This window comes from Pristiophorus japonicus, chromosome 2, assembly GCF_044704955.1.
Source record: "Pristiophorus japonicus isolate sPriJap1 chromosome 2, sPriJap1.hap1, whole genome shotgun sequence".
Classification (NCBI taxonomy): Eukaryota; Metazoa; Chordata; class Chondrichthyes; family Pristiophoridae; genus Pristiophorus; species Pristiophorus japonicus.
In genome coordinates, this window is record NC_091978.1 from 36,776,438 (window position 1) to 36,788,566 (window position 12,129).

The 12,129-nt window shown below is 44.5% G+C and overlaps 1 protein-coding gene across 2 annotated transcripts in view; it reads right to left on the reverse strand.

Annotated features, from left to right (window-relative positions):
• The window catches only part of LOC139236732 (lysine-specific demethylase 3A-like), a 112,174-nt gene that overhangs the window by 27,145 nt on the left and 72,900 nt on the right, over positions 1-12,129 (reverse strand). For both annotated transcript variants that reach the window (XM_070866850.1, XM_070866852.1), the window contains 3 exons: positions 10,996-11,123; positions 3,260-3,449; positions 25-206 (listed from right to left, as the gene is read on the reverse strand). In XM_070866850.1, the coding sequence (XP_070722951.1) occupies positions 25-206; positions 3,260-3,449; positions 10,996-11,123 (500 nt within the window). The remainder of the gene's footprint in view (positions 1-24; positions 207-3,259; positions 3,450-10,995; positions 11,124-12,129) is intronic.

The following is a 12,129-nucleotide window of genomic DNA, read 5'->3' on the forward strand; positions in this document are numbered from 1 at the left end:
TTCTCATTGGAGAACATGGCTCACCTTCCCTGAGCTGGCGGAGAGGAGATTTCTCAGTGAGCCGGTGGTGCTGCAGCTACTGGGCGTGAGAGTTAACAAACTGTTGAACGTTTGCAGGGATGCTGAAGGCTTCGACAAAGTGCTCAAGGAGTCAAACAAGCCACCGGGCTTCATCTCTTTCGTCAAGAAAGGCATCTGTCGGCTACCTATGGGAAAAGTTCAGGGGAAAACAGTTACGATAACCAAGGAAAGAAAAATAAGGAGTCAAGATTGTGGTAATGTGGCCGAATTTTGAATCCATTCCTTCCGTGAATGGAGGTTTTAAACTTTAGGCCCAGAAAATTTGCAGCAATTAAATGCAAACACTGGAATGAAAGGGAAAATACTGGAGATTATAGAAACCGGTTGATGTTTCAGTGTGCAGGGTTCGGACAAAATTTCTAGACCCAAAATGTTAACCTGGCTCTTCTCTCTTTAGATATTTACAGATGTAGTAAGATGGAGATTTACTGGAGAGCACTGAAGTTATATCCACAGATGATAATTCTCCTCTCCAGCATCTCTCTCATTTTTCTGCTCATCCAGGTGGATGCTTCAAGTGCTGGGGAGCAGATGCCTGGGCTACTTGCTGGCAGCATGGAGTACTTCCACATCCGGTACAGTAAACTCAGGATTCACAGCTCCCTCTATTCTGCCCCAATTCTAATCCAAGTAGAACACACCCAATTGCATCAGTCTGCATTTTGCTGGTTTTCTGCTGCACTCACTAGGAAATGGATCAAGACTGGTCCAATTAATTTCACATCAGACCTGTACAGCCGGCAACCGGTGCAAAAAGATTCAAGATCCTGGTGAAATTACAGTGCAGTAACCCAGAGCAGCACCCACCCAGTCTCCTCTAAAACTTCAACAGCACGCAACAAATATCTTCTCAAATAAAAATCAAGTTTCGTAAAGGTACAGGCCCACATTGGAGGACACCATGAAAATAAATCATGAGGCAGAGTTTAGGTCCAGCCATACTTGAGTTTTAAAAGTCTGTAGATTGTAGAAGGAAGAAAAACTAATGGAAGGTAAGCAATTTCACATTTTAGAACTCCTGGGAAAGAACGTGAGTAGAAGAACGGAAGTAGGGATTCCTTATAGACAGCGACCCGGTGCTGAACATGGACCTAGTAAAGTGACACGCTCGCTGCTGACTCGAAGAAAGCTGCTCACAAAGATTTAGCAGGCTCAGTTTCAATCTGGCGCCATCTACAAGGGATCTGTGGCACCAGTAACATTGGAATCATCAAGCAGGCTGAGCAGCCAATTAGATTGAAGAATTCTCACAGACAGCAAACCAGGAAGTAAAAAGCACTGATTATTTCACTTTTTGTAAACTGATTAAAAGGTGAATGATAAAGATTGGGACATACATATGGGAGTAAGGTAGAAGCTGAAATATTATAAACAAACTTTAATAAAATAAAAATGATTTAAAAAATCTACAGAATTTTTATCATGGAATGGCGGGAATGACACTCTGGAGAGATTGTTCAGCAGTAATTATGACTTAGTATGCCATTAAAAAAGCTCAATTACACATTCAACAAGGTTCAATTTTTTTCAATGGTTTTACAGTGAGAATAGTGTGTAAAAAGTGAAAGTTCACGTCAATTTACTGATTCTGTGTTGATTGCATCAGCGAAGACTGCAACAGCACACCTTGTGGAGGAGCACGATATCACTGATAGCAACTTCTGGATTTCCGCGTTTAACAGCGCGTGCGTGGACGCCAGGAGTTGCTGCCAGTTTTACACAGCAACGAAAGCAAGCAACAGATTCGCCGTTGTTACAACCGCAAATTCCGGGACCATAACGATCAGAGGTCTGCTCAACAGTTACTGCTGCAATATCTTGCTCCTACCACTAGAGGGTCCCGGTGAGCAATGAAAACTCCTAGTAGCAAAAGCATGATACGGTATCTGGTTTTTCACCTCTCCAAAAGTTGTAACGTCAACGTTTTTCTTGCGGTTCAGGGCTTCCATGAAATACTCAGCAGCAATTAGAAGGCAGAAACGTAATCAAGCTATTTACACGACACAGTCATTAAAAAAACCAAGACCAAAGCTCCGGCAGTCTTTTGAACCACGTGATTACCGTCTTGTAAATCATTCTAGGACTTTAGGAGGAATCGGAAATTTTTTGTGATGATTTCATTTAGTTTTCGTACAGTCAGCACTGGCTCTTAATGGCAGCATTGGCTAGATTATTGATGCAGGACGATGTTCACATTAATTAGTGCTGGGTCATTACTGTGAACTTATCAAAAGTTTGCAATGATTATAGGAACACTTTATAGCTACTGTATGCATTTTTTTTAAAGAAAGTTCTTTCCCGCCTCTGCTGTTCAATCTCAAAGTTTAGGCCATGGATCACATAATTCAAGATGTAGAAATAAAATGCCGTCAGTCATTTAAAAAAAATGTTTTTTTTAATAAAAAAGGCCATTTACTGCTCAGGGCATTAGACAACAACACTGTAGAGTACCGAGGTTTTAGTGGGGATTCATAGCACCAGTATACTGCAGTGGTCTCAGCAACAACTTGTATTTATATAGCACCTTTAATGTAGTGAAACATCCCAAGGTGCTTTACAGGAGTGTTCTAAAACAAAATTTGACACCAATTCACATCGGGAGAAATTAGGGCAGATGCAAAAAGGTAGGTTTTAAGGAGCATTTTAAAAGGAGGAAAGAGCCAGAGAGGTTTAGGGAGGGAATTCCAGAGCTTATTGCCCAGGTAGCTGAAGGCACGGCCGCCAATGGTTCAGCGATTAAAATCAGGGATACTCAAGAGGCCAGAATTAGAGGAGCGCAGACATCTCAGGGCGCTGTGGGACTGGAGGAGATTACTGAGATAGGGAGGGGGCGAGGCTATGGAAGTATTTGAAAAGACGGATGAGAATTTTAAAATCGAGGCGTTGCTTAACCAGGAGCCATGTAGGTCAGCGAGCACAGGGGTGTTGGGTGAGTGGGATTTGGTGCAAGTTAGGACACGGGCAGCTGAGCATTGGATGACTTCAAATTTAGGTAGAGCAGAACGTGGGAGGCTGGCCAGGAGTGCGCTGGAATAGTCACCTCTCCTGCATGAAACACATTACCCTGCGAAAATTAGCAGCGGTGCTGACTATAGTTCATAACCTGTAATGATATAGGTCTCAGTTTATTCATGGTTAAGCACATCTTAGAAGGACCAGTCGCAGGAAACAAGATTACCTTTGGGATCGGTCAGGCCCATCATCCAGTTGAAGGGAGAATCCTCTTTCTTCCTCAGGATAGCAGCAGCAGCAGAGGTGGGAGTTGCATTACTGCTGGTGCTCATCACACCCGACGTGGAGCTGCCCTCAGAGGCTGGTGGTTTGTCACAGGTCGATGCCACGCTGGAAACCACACCGTCGTTTAGTTTCTGGAATACAAATAAGTAACAGTCGAAAATTAAATATGATGCAGTCACAGCTTAGCATACCTCTGGAATACTCTTTCAAAACATTGGATGTGGGAAAAGGGAGAACCACAAGGACTTCAGCACTGTAGTGGAGAGGAGAATAAGTTAAACCAACAGTGAAGACTGAAACAGATAAGTCTCATTAGTTGTACATCAAACTTAGCTTGAGCACCTCACTCTATATCTTTAATGATATAGATAGATAGTGAACGAGAAATAAAGCCAGTAAGCGAGCAAGAGACATAGACGAGAGGGTTGTCCCATGAGGAGCGATCGAGTAGATTGGGCCTATACTCTCTGGAGTTTAGAAGAATGAGAGGTGATTTCACTGAAACATACGAGATTCTGAGGGGGATTGACAGGGTAGATGCAGAGAGGTTGTTTCCTACAGCTGGAGAGTCTAGAACTAGGGGGCATAGTCGCAGGACAAGGTGTCGGCCATTTAACAACAACAACAACAACTTGTATTTATATAGTGCCTTTAACATGGTGAAACGTCCCAAGGTGCTTCACAGGAGAATAATAAGATAAAAACTTTGACACCGAGCCGCATAAGAAGAAATTAGCGACGGTGACCAAAAGCTTGGTCAAAGAGGTAGGTTTTAAGGAGCGTCTTGAAGGAGAAAAGAGAGGTAGAGGCAGGGAGTTCCAGAGCTTAGGGCCTAGGAAACAGAAGGCACGGCCATCAATGGTTGAGCGATTATAATCAGGGATGCTGAAGAGGGCAGAATTAGAGGAGCACAGACATCTCAGCGGTTGTGGGGCTGGAGGAGATTACAGAGATAGGGAGGGGCGAGTCCATAGAGGGATTTGTAAACAAGGATGAGAATTTTAAAATCCAGGCTGCAAGAGAGAAATTTGGCAGTAGGGGTACCAGCGGGACAAGGGTTAAAGTGCTGGTTCCTGCACCGACCCATAAGGAGGTAAAAGGCCTCTCTTTGGCCTTGTACATTCCAGTACCAAGGCTCCAGAAGTTATCAATTCAATAATATTCCGACAGGATACGATGCGAGAACCTAAACAGACATTGATAAGACCTTGTAAAGAGGCTCGAGGCAGACTTACGGGCATCAAGGAGAATCAACAAATTCTGACCTAATGAAGTCATTCTAGTCACGGCCTAAGGTGGTCACGAGGGTCTTGGCATGTCAATCCAAAGTAGCACTAATAAGGTAGTCCAATTAGAGAAGTAGCACTGATAAGGCAGTCCAATTAGAGATCTAGGGAGGTCTTACCAGGGAACGGAGGGGTTTTGAAATGTATAAAAGTTGTATGATTGTGCTGTTCGGAGAGCATCTCCACTCACAGGCGGCTGTGATGAGAGGTGTTCCCGGACGTTCGTAATAAAAGATCGTTGTACCTTGCCATTCGTCTCTATATGCTAACTCCGGGGGCTGTTACACGGGTTGGGGCCAGTGTCGACCTTTTATATCAGAGGGTCCACTCGTGGGAGGAGAAGCCTTCCAGTTTTCCCCTTACACAGGCATTGCTTAACCAGAAGCCAATTATAGGTCAGCGAGATGAGGAGGAATTTCTTCACTCCGAGGGTTGTGAATCTTTGAAATTGTCTACCCCAAAAGGGCTGGGGCTGCTGTATCATTGAGTATATTCAAGGCTGAGATAGATAGAATTTTGTACTCTGAGAATTAAGGGATGATATGGAGTGGGAAAGTGGAGTTAAGGTCGATCAGCCGTGATCTTATTGAATGGCGGAGCAGGCTCGAGGGGCTGTAAAGGGGCCCTCCTGATCCTGATTCTTATGTTCTTGTAGCAAACGAGAAATAAAGCACGAGGGATAGATTGTTAAAAAGTGAACAGTATGTGCTACCCCTCATCTACGAGCGTAACCAGCACAATATATGTAAATCCATGAGGGCCACTGCACTGCCCCACGTGGCTACAAGAGAAATTATGGCGATTGTATTTGGCTGAGGAATGAAGATAGACCACGATCTGATCATTGCACCAGCGTGCTGCAGATGTTGCAATTTCACCCCTCCCTTCCTCTTGGAAATAAAAGTCGAAGCGCCATTCAATAATATCACGGCTGATCTTCGACTTCAACTCCACTTTCCCCAAGCACAATATTTGCATGCACGGTTCCCCCTAAGCTGCACGCATGCGCGGCCGCGCAGTGCTCTTTGGGCCACGCAGTTAAATAAACGGGCCAAGCACTCGCACCATACTGCGGCTTCAAGCCGAGGACGGTGACTCAGGCGAGCAGTTGCATGGTAACCACCCCCTCACTGGCAGCCGTGTGATTGGCAGGCCTGTCCAGCCACTGACATGCAGGCTTTCTCCACCAGGGTTCCCCGGCCTATCAGTGCAAAGACCAGGTGGGATTCTCCCGACCCACGTCAGTGGCTGGACTGGCCTGCCAATCAGACGGCTGCCCATTACGTTGGCCTGCCAATCAGAGGGCTGCAAATGAGGGGCGGTTACCACACAGCTGCCGCCTCCAATCACCATCGCTGGCACGAAGCTTCAGCGTGCGGCGGGGAGGGGGGGGGGGGAAGAGTTTGCGGCCTGAGCAGGTTATTAGACAGTCAAAGAAAGGCAAGTCAGCAAGTACCTCAGCAACCCCAGTGCCCGTCAGCACCCAATCCTAGCCAGTAACAAGCATAGTGTTAAGTAAAAGAAACATTATTTTACTATTCCGCAGGGCTATTGGCCACACTGATAAGTCCCCTGGAAATCCTTTGGAGACCCAGACATTGTATCAGGACGTGGATCCAACAGGTTTCATAGAAACATAGAAAATAGATGCAGGAGTAGGCCATTCAGCCCTTCGAGCCTGCACCACCATTCAATAAGATCATGGCTGATCACTCACCTCAGTACCCCTTTCCTGCTTTCTCTCCATACCCCTTGATCCCTTTAGCCGTAAGGGCCATATCTAACTCCCTCTTGAATATATCCAATGAACTGGCATCAACAACTCTCTGCGATAGGGAATTCCACAGGTTAACAACTCTCTGATTGAAGAAGTTTCTCCTCATCTAGGTTCTAAATGGCTTACACCTTATCCTTAGACTATGTCCCCTGGTTCTGGACTTTTCCAACATCGGGAACATTCTTCTGCATCTAACCTGTCCAGTCCCGTCAGAATTTTATATGTTTCTAGGAGAACCCCACTCATCCTTCTAAACTCCAGTGAATACAGGCCCAGTCGATCCAGTCTCTCCTCATGTCAGTCCTGCCATCCCGGGAATCAGTCTGGTGAACCTTCACTACACTCCCTCAATAGCAATAACATCCTTCCTCAGATTAGGAGACCAAAACTGAACACAATATTCCAGGTGAGGCCTCACCAAGGCCCTGTACAACTGCAGTAAGACCTCCCTGCTCCTATACTCAAAACCCCTAGCTATTAAGGCTAACATACCATTTGCCTTCTTCACTGCCTGCTGTACCTACATACCAACTTTCAATGACTGATGTACCATGACACCCAGGTCTCGTTGCACCTCCCCTTTTCCTAATCTGCCGCCATTCAGATAATAATCTGCCTTCGTGTTTTTGCCACCAAAGTGGATAACCTCACATTTATCCACATTATACTACAGCTGCCATGCATTTGTCCACTCAACTAACCTGTTCAAGTCGCCCTGCAGCCTCTTAGCGTCCTCCTAACAGCTCACACCGCCACCCAGCTTAGGGTCATCTGCAAACTTGGAGATATTACACTCAATTCATTGATGTATATTGTAAATAGCTGGGGTCCCAGCACCGAGCCCTGCAGCACCTCACTAGTCACTGCCTGCCATTCTGAAAAGGACCCGTTTATCCCGACTCTCTGCTTCCTGTCTGCCAACCAGTTCTCTATCCACGTCAGTACATTACCCCCAATACCATGTGCTTTAATTTTGCACACCAATCTCTTGTGTGGGACCTTGTCAAAAGCCTTTTGAAAGTCCAAATACACCACATCCACTGGTTCTCCCTTGTCCACTCTACCAGTTACATCCTCAAAAAATTCTAGAAGATTTGTCAAGCATGATTTCCCTTTCATAAATCCATGCTGACTTGAAATGCGCTGCTATTTCATCATTAATAATTGATTCCAACATTTTCCCCACTACTGATTTCAGGCTAACCGGTCTATAATTACCCGTTTTCTCTCTCCCTCCTTTCTTAAAAAGTGGTGTTACATTAGTTACCCTCCAGTCCATAGGAACTGATCCAGAGTCGATAGACTATTGGAAAATTATCACTAATGCATCCACTATTTCTAGGGCCACTGCCTTAAGGGATGCAGACTATCAGGCCACGGGGATTTATCGGCCTTCAATCCCATCAATTTCCCGAACGCAATTTCCCGCCTAATAAGGATTTCCTTCAGTTCCTCCTTCTCACTAGACCCTCAGTCCCCTAGTATTTCCGGAAGGTTATTTGTGTCGGTCTCCGTGAAGACAGAACCAGAGTATTTTTTTTTTTAAAAACGGGTCTGCCATTTCTTTGTTCCCTTTATAAATTCACCTGAATCTGACTGCAAGGGACCTACGTTTGTCTTCCTCCCTCCACCTTTGTTGGTAGTTTCTGGGGGAACTTGTTTGAGACAGAACCTCCATCTGCCTCAAAATTGGCCCAATGTCAGGAATTTCCTCATTCTTAGCCTGGTTTGTGCAAAGCAGCCAGTATGCCAGCATTAATCAGCCAAACAAGCCATTAGTCAGAGGGTCCAGGCATGGATGTTAGCCAAAAATGCATGCATCATCAGAAAATCACTCCCCCTCTACAATTGGCCCTTTAAAAAAAAAACTGTTGTGCCAGTAATTCTGCAGTACTTACCCCAAATATAACGGCTACCCTTTGTTTATAGCTCAAATGCTTTTGGATCAACTGTTTGATTTGACACCAGGTTTTGGGCCATTCACTTTGGTCCCCAATTTTAACAGGCAAAGGCTGAAATACATTGCTTATCATAAGAATATAAGAACATAAGAAAAGAATTAGGAGCAGGAGTAGGCCATTCGACTCTTTGAGCCTGCTCCGCCATTCAACAAGATCATGGCTGATCTTTGACCTTGATCTTTCCCACCCGATCCTCATATCCCTCAATTCCCTTGGATTCCAAAAATCTATCTATCTCAGCCTTGAATATACTCAACAACTGAGCATCCACAGCCCTTTGGGTGTAGAGAATTCCAAAGATTCATAATCCTTTGAGTGATGAAATTCCTCCTCATCTCAGTATCAAATGGCCAAACCCTTTTCCTGAGATTATGCGCCCCCCCGGAGTTCAAGACTCTCCAGCCAGGGGAAACAATTTCTCAGCATCTATCCTGTCAATCCACCACAGAATATATTTCAATGAGATCACCTCTCATTTTTCTAAACTCTGGAGAGTTTCAGCCCAATCTACTCGATCACTCCTCTCATCCCAAGGATCAATCTCTCGGTCTCTCCCTCCCTCCCTGTCTCTCTCTCCCACCGTCTCTCTCTCCCACCTTCCCTCCGTCTGTCTGTCTCTCCCTCCCTCCCTCCGTCTGTCTCTCCCTCCCTCCCTCTGTCTGTCTGTCTCTCCCTCCCTCCCTCCCTCCCTCTGTCTGTCTCCCTCCGTCCGTCCGTCTGTCTGTCTGTCTCTCCCTCCCTCTTGCACCGCCTTTGAGGCAAGTATATCCTTCCTTGGATAAGGAGACCAAAACTTGCACAGTGGTCTCACCAAAGCCTTGTACAATTGTAGCAAGACTTCCTTACTCTTGAGAGTAGGAATTGATATTGTGGAGAATGTTTGAGAGCAAAACATTAGAAGTGAAATTTGTAAATTAACATCTTTACATCACCATACTAGTAAACATTTTCAAGTCAGTCTGATTGGTTCTTCTCTCCAGGAAGGAAGATGAAGATTTATTTCAGTTAAATCATAGCTTTTCCTGCTTTTTGTTTTTAATTCGGTGATGCAAACTATGTATGTGTTGTCCTGCACTTGTGAATAATTGCTGCATTTCTGACATGTTACATGGGGGAGATGGGGTGCTGGCTCAAGAAGGCAATGTTTATTAATGGAAGTGACTGAAGTTGAATTCTTTTTAATACTGTGAACTAAAGAACTGCAGCACTTTATATTTGTTGGGTGTCTGGTTGCATTGTGAATAATATTCTAATTATGTATGTGGACATTCAGCATGTCAGTGCCACAGGAAAGACGCTGCTCTTGCTGCTTCTGCAGCCATTGCTAGTGACATGAAGGATGGGCTAATACGCTGTAAACTTTAAAATTCATAGAAAATTGCATGAATAGATATGCCTCTTTCAGCTCATCTTGGGCTTTGGGGTTGTTTGTCGATGCACAAACGTGTAACTGAGTGACGTTTCTGAAGTGTTAATGCATTATTATGCAGTTCTTTTATAGCCCAGTCATTTCTGACAAGTAATGTATTTATTTATTTTTAAAAACAAGTTTGTACATGTTTGTAAAAGCTTTTAATTAATTCTACCGTAAACAAACTTGCAGAATGGGCATGCAAATGACAAATTAATTTCAATACAGGTAAGTGTGAAGTGGTGCATTTTGATAGGAGGAATAAGGAGGCTACCTACTCCTTGGAAAATAAAAGACTAAATGAAGTAGAGGTGCAAAGAGATCTAGGGGTATAGCTTCATAAATCATTAAAAGTAGCAAATCAAGCACTGGGGTTCATTGCTAGAGGAAAAAGCCAAGACGTTATGTTAAACCTGTATCGAACCATGTCTGATTGTCTCATGATTTGAGACAGTGGGGTGGCAATATGGCATGACTGTATATACGCTTTTAAGTGGTTGTTGTTGTAGTGAACATACAAACATAGAAAATAGGTGCAGGAGTAGGCCATTCGGCCCTTCGAGCCTGCACCACCATTCAATGAGTTCATGGCTGAACATGCAACTTCAGTACCCCATTCCTGCTTTCTCGCCATACCCCTTGATCCCCCTAGTAGTAAGGACTACATCTAACTCCTTTTTGAATATATTTAATGAATTGGCCTCAACAACTTTCTGTGGTAGAGAATTCCACAGGTTCACCACTCTCTGGGTGAAGAAGTTTCTCCTCATCTCGGTCCTAAATGGCTTACCCCTTATCCTTAGACTGTGACCCCCGGTTCTGGACTTCCCCAACATTGGGAACATTCTTCCTGCATCTAACCTGTCTAAACCAGTCAGAATTTTAAACGGTTCTATGAGATCCCCCCTCATTCTTCTGAACTCCAGTGAATACAAGCCCAGTTGATCCAGTCTTTCTTGATATGTCAGTCCCGCCATCCCAGGAATCAGTCTGGTGAACCTTCGCTGCACTCCCTCAATAGCAAGAATGTCCTTCCTCAAGTTAGGAGACCAAAACTGTACACAATAGTAAGAGTTGTTGTTGTTGTAAGAGTTGTTGTTGTTGTAGTAAAATTTGCCCACGGACAAAAAGGTCGCGCTCAAATGAGTTCGTGGCCCACTCAGTACAAAAAAAATTACAGAGAGAACATTGTTTGCATGTATTCGTAGGATGAAATGTCAAATAATTTTGCATGTCCCATACCGGAGCTGCCTCACTGATCACAGGAGACTTAAACAAAGACTTGCACTTCTTCGCTGTACAGGGGCAGTTGGCTTTTATGCCCCATTTTCCTCTTGCAGAATGTACAATGTTTCCAATCTGATATAGGGCTGAAACAAAAAGGAAAAAGCGCAAGAATTAAGTAAACGCTAATTTGAATGGGTCCGCACAACGTCATCACTGGAACAACCTTAGAGCAACATCCTTGCATTAAACAGGCACAAGAATAGATTCAATTGTTGCCAAGTTGCTTTGGATCCATCTACAACGGGAGCCATATGTCCACAAGCAGGAGCCAAGTAACATTAATAGGGTCCTGCCTGGCTAGGACCCAGACAGCAGCTGGGAGTGGTGGCCGCAGTGTTACTGCACACCACGGACAAGTGAATTAAAGCTGTACTCTCAGAAATTGACGGCACAGAAGGCGTCCATTCGTTTGACAGAAGGAAGTGAGGCGACACATGATATGCTTAAAAATAATCTGAAGTCCACTGCCAGTTTGTACAGCAGTTAGGGAATCTAAAATAATCTTTCTTGAGTAAAGAAGGCTGAGGGGTGACCTAATAGAGGTCTTTAAAATTATGAAAGGTTTTGATAGATTAGATAGAGAGAGAATGTTTCCACTTGTGGGGAAAAGCATAACTAGAGGCCATCAATATAAGATAAGTCACCAAGAAATCCAATAGGGAATTCAGAAGAAACTTCTGAGAGCGGTGAGAATGTGGAACTCACTACCACAGGGAGTGGTTGAAGCGAATAGTATAGATGCATTTAATGGGAGGCTAGACAAGCATATGAGGGAGAAGGGAATAGAGGGTTATGCTGATAGAGTTAGATGAGGAAAGACGGGAGGTGGCTCAAAGTGGAGCATAAATGCCAGGGTAGACTGGTTGGGCCGAATAGCCTGTTTCCTTGCTGTATATAGAAACATAGAAAATAGGTGTAGGAGTAGGCCATTCGGCCCTTCGAGCCTGCACCGCCATTCAATGAGTTCATGGCTGAACATGCAACTTCAGTACCCCATTCCTGCTTTCTCGCCATACCCCTTGATCCCCCTAGTAGTAAGGACTACATCTAACTCCTTGTAATTCCTATGTAATTCTGCATGCAGCTGCA